The sequence below is a fragment of the Ylistrum balloti genome, unplaced genomic scaffold (genome assembly GCF_031769215.1).
Source record: "Ylistrum balloti isolate Yb309-2 unplaced genomic scaffold, AGI_CSIRO_Ybal_v1 Utg370800, whole genome shotgun sequence".
Classification (NCBI taxonomy): Eukaryota; Metazoa; Mollusca; class Bivalvia; order Pectinida; family Pectinidae; genus Ylistrum; species Ylistrum balloti.
Genome location: NW_026782466.1, coordinates 1,215,456 through 1,227,519, shown reverse-complemented (window position 1 = coordinate 1,227,519; position 12,064 = coordinate 1,215,456). Strand labels below are relative to the sequence as shown.

Genomic DNA, 12,064 nt, shown 5'->3' with positions numbered 1-12,064 from the left:
CATGAGCATATCACATGTACATGTAACTACTACAGCACATGTGTACAGAGATCTACATTACAAAACAATTGTTGCATTATATTTTCAAATCAACAGTTTGTTTAAATGAGCTAGTCTCAAAATCTTTGGTATTACATTACTTTGTGTAAATCCAGTATTTAGTCTTGTATATGTAGACTTTGCAATTTGAAAATTACCTGTAAATATATCAATCATAGAAGAAATAACCAATAAGAAAGTGTATAGTCATTGTACATATCTACCGTAAATATGATTTCACAACACATATCTTTACAACAGTATACGGTCCACAACTAACACCAACCTATAACCAGCTGACTGGACTATATACACCCTCAATGTCCGTTCACCTGGACACAGGTATTTCAATGTTTGTCAAATCAACATAAACCTTCAGGCTAGAAGTTAATTTTGTCATTTCAAACACATATAGAATACTCAACTGAATGTTGTCATAGCATTATAAGTAAAAAGCCAGGAGTTTGTTACTTTACGCATTTTCTTAATGTTGAACAAAAAGTTAAGAAATACAAAATATATGGAGAACAATGTATATAGTACAACTTGATACCCTGTCTACTTTATCTCCAATTTGCTGTTATCTTAGACTTGATATAGAAAGTGTTATAATAGTGTGTTCTATAAATATTCTTTCCATAAATCCATTTTTTTACCCATGTATTTTCACAAGTGTGGAATTGACAAAATAAAGAATAAATATTTTGATAAATGTTGGTGAAAGGTTTATGATATCAAAACTTTCTACTAAGAACTTGGACCTAGTGATTATAATTTATTGGAAAAATACATAGATCTACACATTAACCTTTTAGCTTTTACAAAGGAATTAAAATATACTTCAAGCCCTCAATCCTTGATATAAATTTAAATATTGAAATCAATAATTTCAAATATGATGTCAATATTTTGAAAAAAAATATAGTTAAAACTAACAGGGATAACAATCAACTACCACAACAATGAAGAACACCATTTGTTTACATTCCATGCACATAATATGATATGATAAAACGGCTTGTGTGAAACCACAAATTTGCATGAAATAAGACAAGGCCTAAGCAGTTCAAAATGATCTATATTTATTAGCATGCATCTTATTCAGGTCTCAGGTGAAAATGAAGAAAGCACTTGGCCTAGTAGCAAAAAAATGTTATTTTGAGAGCTCACTTTTAAGCAGTGTTTATTTCATATCTTAAGTTAAATGACTTCTGTAATATCTAAATACGATTTTGAGAGAAAATACCACATTGCTTAAATAGCAAACACTACATAGCCTGTATTAAATTATTTATGCACTACAGGTGAGTTAAGAATGTAAGTTAATAGATAGACAAATTTGATAAATGCTCTCAACACATATATATGTAGCGATCAGAAGGACGAAATAGTATTGTTAACGAATTTCCACTCGCATTATTGCAACCGGTCTCTCAACGGGGTATAGTTTTCACTAAGTAAATGGCATTTACCAAAATCATAATTTACAGAATAAAAAAGAAAATCGAAAAGCAGCGCACTATTTTCTGACACGCATGCAGAGAAAACCAAATATACGAAAATATCGAAATCGGGCATCATCATCATAATTCTGCTTCAGCAACAATTTTGTTCACGATAGACGAAGCCATATTTAATTTTTCTTCTTATCGTGGCACTGGACTGTTGCTCGATCAACAGCAGCAGACGACAATTATGTCGTTTACAAGAAAAAATACACATCATTCCAACAGACAATTATAATATCTGTCTAAGAAAACTGCTTACCTGGGCCTTGAGAGGCCATTGTAGACTTAATTTGGAGGGGAAAGTCCGATTAATTTCTCGCTACAATACACAAATTTCGTCCATTTTTGCTTGCTGCTCATGATGCTGCATCCGGGCATCTTGCTCGTAAATTCCAGATTTTCCTCATTTTATTGAATAGTTTTACAATCCAAACGATAACGATAATTTCCTTTAGTGGTCACTCCGCTCTCATCCTCGTCGTGTGTGTAAACGATGCACAGTAGACTCGATCACATAGACGTCGGCTCACCGTGAAAGAAACCGTGTCGCTTGACCGGTTTTCAGTGCACCTGTACTATTTTTAGCTCGCTTCATAAAATATTGGTTCATATAAAAACACGACTTGTTTACCCTATTTCAAGTATTGATTTGGATCTATTTTAAATAATACATAGTTATTACTGTAACCATGTATTTTATAATGTTATCAATTTTCGTTCTGTAGCTCCGCATACTCTTTAGTGCGGAGCTATTCGATTTCTGGAATATGGCGGAAGGCCGGATGAATCTTGCTGCTCTGCAGCAGAGAGATCCGTATATTACAGAAATTCTCGATACAGCATCACAAGTAGCCCTTTATTCATTCAGCTCTGTAGCTAATGAATGGGTAAGTATCTATCTTTCATGTGTATAAGGTTGTCGAGACCCTGGTCTAAGTGAAAACTCTAGGTGTTTTCAGTTTTATTTTGTCAGCAGTGTGGCGTCTCCGTCATGTAAGCTTGTTCAGTGTTCATTGTGCACTCTACGGTCACTAGCCTTACATTCTACATACTTGTTTAGCATTTCACCACGACCACACAGATAAAGAATAGAAACTGTGCCACAAGAAAAGCTTCAATTTTGCTACTGGATCACCGCATTCAAAGGATGAGTGTTCTCTCCCTCTCTTTCGCTTACTAAAAGTAATGTAGGAGAGAACAACTCCTGGATTTCTTTTTATAAATTAGTGACTTGAAAATGCTTATGTGTTCCACGATTTTCTCAGGAGTTAAACAGTATTTCATATATTAAGATTGCCTTATGGACAGATGTTAAGCTAGGGCTAGTGTTTTAGTACAGAGTATAGTAAAACCTGCTTATTAAGATATTCAGTTTTACAAAATAATAAAATAATAATAACAGTGTCATCAACCTCTTGTCAAATAAATCCAGACTATGGCTTTCAAAATGAAAAAGCAGGGGGTACAGGGTGTTTTATAAGGTAATTAAGCAAAAAGGCCTCGAAATCAATGCTATTGTAAAGTGGTCACATTTCTTGGCATTTAGACAATGTTCAACATTAGTTTGAATATATTAGATCCAAAATTTCAATTTTTACCTACTGATCAAAAGTAAAAGATATAAAAGGAGTCAGTCAGTGACTGGAAAGAGCAAAATTTACATGCCATGATGGCATTCGCAATTGGAATTATCTAGATTATGAAACACTGATAAATTTTAGTTTCCATTAACTGGTTAGTGCTTTAAGAAATGAAGAGAATTTGGCATACTACAGCTTGTGGTTGATTAATTATTGGGATGTTTTGTGTGTGAGTGCGTATATGTTGACATGATATTGGTTGACCCTTATATGTAAGGTACTTAGAGGAAAAAAGAAATTTTAATTCATGCCAATTTCATTCATATAAAAAATAAAATCAAATGAATTCAGGAATGTGAAAATGCTGTCATGAAATTTTTCAGTAACAATAGCCTCATGTTCTGTGGAACACCTATGTCCCATATCATTCCAGAAGAATTTTTTATTGTTTCATCACTACATGTTGTAAAGACAAATATTTGGTACATGTTACCGGTACATGGCTTTGCTTGGATGCCTTCAGCACATGAAGAGCTTGGCTCAAGTGGTTCCAGCATTTTTTTTTTTTTACGATTTGAAAAGGTCATGATTTGGACATCATAGGTTTACTTGACAAAATGAGATGAGTTGGTGACACAGTCACCGTAATAACCAAGCAAACCGTTTTAGGCTGCATTAATGAAAAGTGATACCACTATAATAGTCCAACCTGAACTTAAAGACAGAAATAGAGATGAAAAAAAAAACAAGATAATATTATTGGACAATTGCATTTTGTAACAACTAATATTAGCACAAATTCTTATTTATATTGATCATGATGTCTTGAATTGATTCATTTTATTGACGACTTAGTCATAATGGCAGCAAAACATACCTCCAGCTCTTTTCACTTTTAAATCAATTTCTAAGAACTATAATTAAACTGCAGTCAGGCTCTATAGAATATTGTAATGTGATATTCAGTTATTTAGATAATCATCATCATTTGCTAGTTTTGTTACCAGACTTTCATTATGTCAATAACTTATAATGTGGGAAAGTCAAGGGGACCATGACAATCACATGTCCAGTATGCTGAAGCAATTCATTTGTATACAAAATACACATTATTCCTATTTTATTTGATAAAACTGTAGACAAATTTGTCTATGAGTGTATTGATCTGAATCAAAATATCATGTATTACAAATAGATCACTACTTGAGCATAAATACGTCAGTGGCATGTGTTCCTAAACAGGCGCCATTGTAATTATTTGTTTGCCTTTACTAGGGATCAAACCTGGAAACTCTGGTCTACTAATCTTGTATTCAACATGATCATGATTATGAACTCTTTTGAAATGGATATGATTTCAGACATGTCATTGGAGTAAACCTTTCAACAACCAAGCAAGGTGGCAATTGTCAAATTCTTAGCCAGTGCTGTTCTTTAATCTCAGTATTATCAATGTATCATTTTCACCTGTATCCAATTAATTGAGGAAAATAATGAAGTGACAAATGTTTGATTAAGTGTTTTTTTTTTTCAGTTTATGTGATTTAAACTTTACTGTCTGTTAGCATTGGGGATTTTCATTATGAAAATATTTGTAGAAGTTGAAATAAAATTAAAAAGATTTTTTTCTTTCATTTCCTTCTCAAAATCTCGCAGTATATTAATGAGATTGAAGTTTTTTTAAACTCCATTGCACAAGATACAAAGAAGAGTAATGACTCTTCCTTCATCACAATAATACCTATTCAGCAAAAGAGAAGCTATCTTTAATAGCCAGAAAAGCTTTATGTTGGACTAAGGATTTGCCAAGTTTATGTGTAATGATGTATCAGATTTAATTTACTTCTGATTAAAATTTTAAAGACAGGTGCTAGTTTCATTAAGGAATGGTGTAGAATTCCAGACTCTATAAACACCTGATAAATCCCTTGTTACTTTAGGTGGTATTGATTTTGTAAAGGGAATATCAACTATCATTTCATTGTTACAACAGGATATGCTGTATTAACATATGAATAAACAGGTTAAAAATTACATGAGGTATTGAATTGCGATGGTATGGTATCGTACCACATTATTTTGGTTCTCGTAGCAGATATGCTATGTTTTATTTAGGATTCCAGAACAAATCAAACATATTTTGCTTCACATGAACAAGTACAATATCAACAATTTAAAAAATCCAAAATCCAGATGTTTGTTTGGATAATATCTGAGTGTCTGTAGGTTACTGCTAGCCCATACATTCCACATAAATCATATTTCAGTCGCCAAACATTAAATAAACATACTTCGCATTGAGATAAAATACATTGAACAATATAGGTGAGCATCTTGATTTACAATTACTTTCACTCTCTGCACCCCTGGATGTCATGGCAAAATTGAAGGATTCATGTGCGACAGACTCCTTGTTGACAGGACGAAAACGCTTGTTTAATCTTTTGATGTACATCAAATGAATTTCAAGGTTGCATAACTGTATATCGTTGACATTGAAGTTTAAATGGAGCATATCAATCTGTGATTGGTCAGTTTTTTTCTCCTGGAACCAATCAAATTGCTTTGTGCCTTAATTTTTGCCATGACATGTTTAAGTGATGCAGAAAAGGAAAGTGATCGTAACCTCTGGAGTTTCAAGGATGTACAGTTGAGACAAACTCATTTTGTCAGTTCTTATTTACTGGATTTTTTGCAGTTGATTTTAATATTCAATATTAGTTTTAAATTAGTTAATCAGTATGTAAACAATTTTAGATAACTATTTTTTTTACTTTTCCTTCCAAAAGTTTCCTCAACTAGTATTAACTTACCAATGATTTTGCTGTACTGATCAGGTAGAGTATACGCAGATGAATTAGATTTCCAATGCATCATGCATATATATTCACAAAGTTTAACTGTATAAGGTTGATAGAGAACATCTTAAGGACTGTTAATTGCCACTTGTAGTAAGATATAAGTGCTGGTCCTGATGAATCCTCACATATGGAGGCGAAACTAGTGAACCAATAAATAGCCAATTTACTGGTGATGCTTGGGTGTGTTGTGATTAAAAGTACTTGGAGTAATTTTCATATTTCATTTTGTTGTCCTGCATACCTTTTGGTATCCATACCAAACATAGGGCACCCCGCTGATTAACCAACACACTCAGAACTGATGTTGTCTTTACCTCCCGTTACATCTTGACAGTTCTATCAAAAGTTACCTTGTATATAGATTGGTAAATGTTCTAGGATCTTGATTTCTTTACATCTCTAGATCAGAATAAGGACAATTTTACTTCTAATACTAAAACATTTCTGTAGGGGGTCAAACATGTTTCCTAAATCGTTTGTGGTGCGTTTGTCTATTTCCTTGATAAAATACTGCACTGAGTGGGTAATTTTACAAGTATAGATTGACACTGATTCAAGCTCCAAGTAAACTATACAATACTTTTCAAAGTTTTGCTGAATCCAAGAAAACAAAATGATTATCTAATCTCCAAATTGATAGTGTTTTCATTGAAACTATTAATGTAAATATTAGAAAATATCAGTAAAAGGAAGGCAATAGTAATGTTTAGACTGACAGAGGGATGTACAGCTAATCACAATTAGAAGATTTTCATAATCAATTGTCACAATATGTCTTTTCATACCTATTTTTATCATAATTGATCGTCAATCCTGAGTGACTACTCTATTGAACATCTGTCTCAATCTGTGATTGTTAATAGCTGGGAGAAAATGTTTAGATTTAAGGATAAGTATACAAGTTGGGGTCATTGAGAGCACCTCAACATGTAGAGAAGAAGACCAACATAAAATGGAAAAGATCACCTCATCATGTGAATCATATGTAACCACCTGTGTTACACCTCACTCAACAACAGGTGTTTACAGGCATCAACACTGACAAGTAGAATGGTAGATAGCTTTAATTGAATTTTAATATCAAAATTACATATCCCTATTTAAGCTTAATTTTGAAGAAACATCTATAAAGCAAAATAAGATACAGATAAATTAGAGGTTCAAAAGGTTGTTTGACAAATATTCGTGTAAAGAAAATCAAACTATGCAAGTGTTAAGTGTCCCAATATGAGCTAGATTTTATTTCACTTTTTACATAATGGGTACTTTTTGGCCATCTTTATGTCTAGAATGCTCTCAATGGTATTAGTTTTGATCCTTTAGTAGTTATACATAGGTTTTGATAGATAAGGACGACTTTGTGTTGTGGCCATCAGACAAAGTACAGAGGTACTTTATAAAGTGTTTGATTTGATTTCAGTCATGGATGAAATTACTGTAGACGTATAGCCTAATATAACCTCTTATTATACCAGATAACAGACTAGGCTGCTATATCTGATCTGTGGCAGATGTTTTCCTGAATTGTAAGTCCCATTGTAGGTGAAAATACATAACTTCAGTCATGATAAATCTAGTGATGTATAAAATATTGATCCAAGTTACAAGTATTCACCGATAGAATTTAAATATAAGTTATCTCTTCTTAATATAGAATTTGAAAGTATTATTGTTGGCAGTTTTTAGCATATGGATGAGTGACGTAGTGAAAAAATAAGCTGTTAGTAGAAGATACGTATTTTAGCAGTTTGCTTATTTCAGCACTTTTCACACTAGAGATGTGCTAAATTATGATTGTGCTAACTGTAGTTTTTGTACGTTGTAATTTATAGCAATCGTTACAAATGCATGAATTAATCTCTTTTGTACATAATTGATATTTCACAAAAAATTGATTGCAACTAAACAGACTTGTTTACAGTATTGTAATGTTCACATTTTGAAAGTTAATATAGTTATCCCACAGCACTGTATCCCACTGAGGAAGAAGATTATTTCAGATTCAGTATTAACGCTATGATAGAGAAACTTTCAAAAAGTCAGCTGTGACTCGGTGTACTCAGCACAGTTACCTAGTTGAATTGAAGCCAAATAATTAATGGAGACACAAAATACTTGAAATTCCTGTATGATTTCAGCATTATTACCTCCTTTGGATGAATGAGCACTAACAGTTAAACAGATGCCAAATGTTGTCATATATTTCATTTATGTGCTGTATGTATCAGTATGCATCAGGATTCTAATAATGTTTATGTACCATAAACTGTAACAGTGAGTAACTCTCTACTTTCGATTACTAATATAAGGATTTAAATATTTGATATAAGCAGCTGTTGCTTTTGATATAGCCAAGTGTAAGTACTAGGAAGAAAATAGATTGTTAATTTAAAGATTGTTTACCAAATTATTGTTAAAATATGTGAAACATCTAATCATTTCTATTTCGTAAATCTTGGCCTACTGTATTTTTCGAAAATTATTGAAATTTTTCCATCTTGATTATGCCATCACAAATGAATGTTAATATGTAAAGAGAGAAAAACATAGAGAACTATTTTTATTTTCACACTGGCTATAGTCAAGCAACAAGTCATTGTAGAAAGTTTGTGGTCAAGGGGAGATAATTAGAACTTATGTTACCTGTGTCATCTTGTGGTTATTTGTGAATTTATTCATAGAATCCATTATAATTATTTTAGTTTACACAGGGATACTTAAAGTATGGGTTTTAATTCAATATCTTACAATTGAAACATATACTGGTATACATTTTTGGAAATCTTCAAATACTCTCATGGACTTTGTCCATTAAAGTTGATTTTCCTAATGCTAACCAGTAAGCAGAGTGTGGTACATGTTATTAGCACACAGACAATTACCTTGATTTATCCTACTTTAATAGAAGTAATAGTTTAGTATTGAAGGTATAAATTATTCAAAATATAATTATGTTTAAAGCAAGTGTCATAATTTATTAACCTATCTTCATGAATACTATTTATTTTTTCATAATCACACATAAGCCTAAAGGCATTGTTTTGTGGTGCATGTATATCTTTATGCTTGACAAGCAAGAATTTCCTGATGCAGGTCTAATTGATGTCATATGAACACACATTCTGTTTCTATTACTTTTTATTTTACATGTTAGAGAAGTCATACTACCATGTGGATCATCTCATGGTTTCATCATTTTATCATATATATCTAACTAACTTTAAAATGTACCACAATGATACAGATTTGCATTTGTTTCTTCTTCTTTTTAGCTACATATGTATAAAAATGCATATTAAATTCTCTGTCAGTTCTGCACCAAATATATGTGAGGGAACTTAACACTTTGTGATCTAATGATCTAGATTGTCACATGCTCTCTGAATTTAAACAGTGAAGGTCACAGAATTAAGAATTAAATATGAATTTTCATTTCCAGTTAAAGTACTTATCACTTTAAATAATCTATCAGTACTTGAAAAAACCAAGAGTAGGTAGAAGGCATCAAATGGAAGGAAAAATAAAAGGAGGGCATCAGGAGTTATCTTTCTTGTGTTATATGTCTTCTGAAGTGCTAATATTTGTTAAGTGTCTTTATTATTAAATTGCTGCATTTGGATTGAAGTATTTGATTAAATACAGTGAATTATCATTATAATTCAGTAAATAGGTTCTGCCTGTTGGAATGGTTCTCATCTATTGTATGAGTTTTCGTTTTGATAGAGTTACTTCCCTTCACACATTTCTAGGCCCTACAGTGAAAGCTGACATTGTGCAACTTTGCTAAGATATTTATCCCCTGTGATACATGGATGTGCTATTTTATGGTAGATTTAGCTTACAAATTTATCCCTTGTGATACATGGCTGCGCTATTTTGTTGTAGATTTAGCCTTGATATGCATCCCTTGTGATACATTGATGTGCTAGTTTGTGGTAGATTTAGCTTAGAAATTTATCCCTGGTGATACATGGATGTGCTATTTTGTTGTAGACTTAGCGTTGAAATTTATCCCTGGTGATACATGGATGTGCTATTTTGTTGTAGATTTAGCCTTGAAATTTATCCCTGGTGATACATGGATGTGCTAGTTTGTAGAAAGAGGGCAGAGGATACACAGATTTTATCCTTCCTTTAATAAAGTTGTGTCTTGTGACATAGAAGACTTAGCATTGAAACATCACCATCCTATCATACAGTCATAGTGTCAGGATAAAAATGGCATCACACTGTTGATAGGGGTTATATAATCCATGGTACTGGTCATACATGACATATAACATCATTCTGCTGAGTATGATATAGTCCACATTACTTGTCATACACAACATATGTATGACATCATATGCCATTCATAGTTAAATCTTACATGGTTCAGGTCATACGTTACATAGATATGAGACAAAGTACTAGTCATACATGACATGTGGATGTGGCATCAAAATGGTCATACATGACATGTAGATGTGGCATCAAAATGGTCATACATGACATGTAGATGTGGCATCAAAATGGTCATACATGACATGTCAGTTTGACACCACATGTCATTCAGGGTATATTGCCCTTGGTTCTGTCATACATGATATGTAGATATGACGTCACACTGCTGAAGGTTGTATAGTCCACAGAACTAGTCATACACGATATGTAGATATGAAAGACTGATTTTTCAAGTTTTGATATGGTCAGATGGATGATATTACTAATTATCATAGAAAAGAATGCCAGTCTAATCTCTTAAGCTAACTAACCTTGATTGATTTTAATGTGGAAATCAAGATTCATAGAAAATCCATCACATTGTTAAGACTTTGCCCATTCAACTCCCTTGCCTGGCACCCTCAGTATGTGGATATGTCAAGGCTACCGACAGCTTGCAGTAATTATAAGGATAACACACCATCATGACTGGGGAACCAAATTCCAAAACCACTCAATATTTCCACTGATGTACAAATGGTTCTAAAAATCAAGAATGCAGGTTGCCTCATAGTACCACCAGAATACCTATGTTTATTAGTGAGACACTGCCTAGTGATAGAAAGAGTAAAAAAAAACACATCACCAACCAACTATATTTCACATGTGCTTCTTGGAAATTGAAGACAAATATTTTCAAGGTTGATATGGCTGTTACCTTGTATAGCAGCTAAACAGCAGAAAAATTTAGCTTCAGTTTTGTGTGCTTTCGGAAAATTAAACCGTACTCTCTTCAATATCTTTTCAGCCATGTACCAGCTGGTCTATGTAGACAGCCAAAATATTTTGATGGGAATTTATTATTATGTATAAAGATGAGATCTTCCTAGGCCTGGTTCCTGTAGGATGTCTCCATATCCCTGTATACCTTGGCACTGGTTACATCACCTTATGCTATAGAGCCAATCTATTCTGGAGATAATGGAGTAAACCTTTGCTGTTAAGCCAACATCTGCTGGTCTTTTTAACTGGCATATTTTTCCTGTTTCCAAACAATCACAACAAAGTCAAAGAGAGTGTGTCTCAGTTAGCTGTATATAATATCATTAGGTTTCTTTAGGTGCGGAGTCTTTCATCTCTGCAAAAAATAGATACTGTATATACACACATACCGGTGGGCCACACTTACCCCATTTCTTACACACGTGTAAACCACGAAGACCTATCAGGATGGTCGTGGATGTGTAGTGTACCCTGGCTCAGTAACTGATATCAATTTTCATATATGTATTGTTGGAACAGCTTTATCTCGTTTATCAAATCAGAAATCCTTACAAGCAAAAGGTTGAATTCAGAATTATAATATTATAATATTTTGTCACAAGGGATTGTTTGACCTCTGTTTGGTACTTCTTTATCATAAGGCCTCTGTTCAATAAAGTTTCCTTTTCTTTTGCCTCATTGGATAAAATTACTGCATAACTGGGATTTTAGGTCATCTGACCATAAGGGTCGTGATATCCTATCGTCAGTTGTCATATGCTATCTTTTGTTCCGTAAACTTTTCCATTAAAACACTGCTTCTGCTTAACGCCTGAGCAGATTTCAACCAAATTTGGCCTGGATCATCATTCTGGAGGGGAATTATTGCTAA

The 12,064-nt window shown here is 33.0% G+C and overlaps 1 protein-coding gene across 1 annotated transcript in view; it reads left to right on the top strand.

Annotated features, from left to right (window-relative positions):
• Positions 1-2,314: 2,314 nt before the first annotated feature.
• LOC132558637 (mRNA-decapping enzyme 1B-like) overlaps positions 2,315-12,064 on the top strand; it is a 99,324-nt gene continuing 89,574 nt past the window's right edge. The window contains exon 1 of the mRNA XM_060223235.1: positions 2,315-2,434. Within this exon, the coding sequence (XP_060079218.1) occupies positions 2,315-2,434 (120 nt within the window). The remainder of the gene's footprint in view (positions 2,435-12,064) is intronic.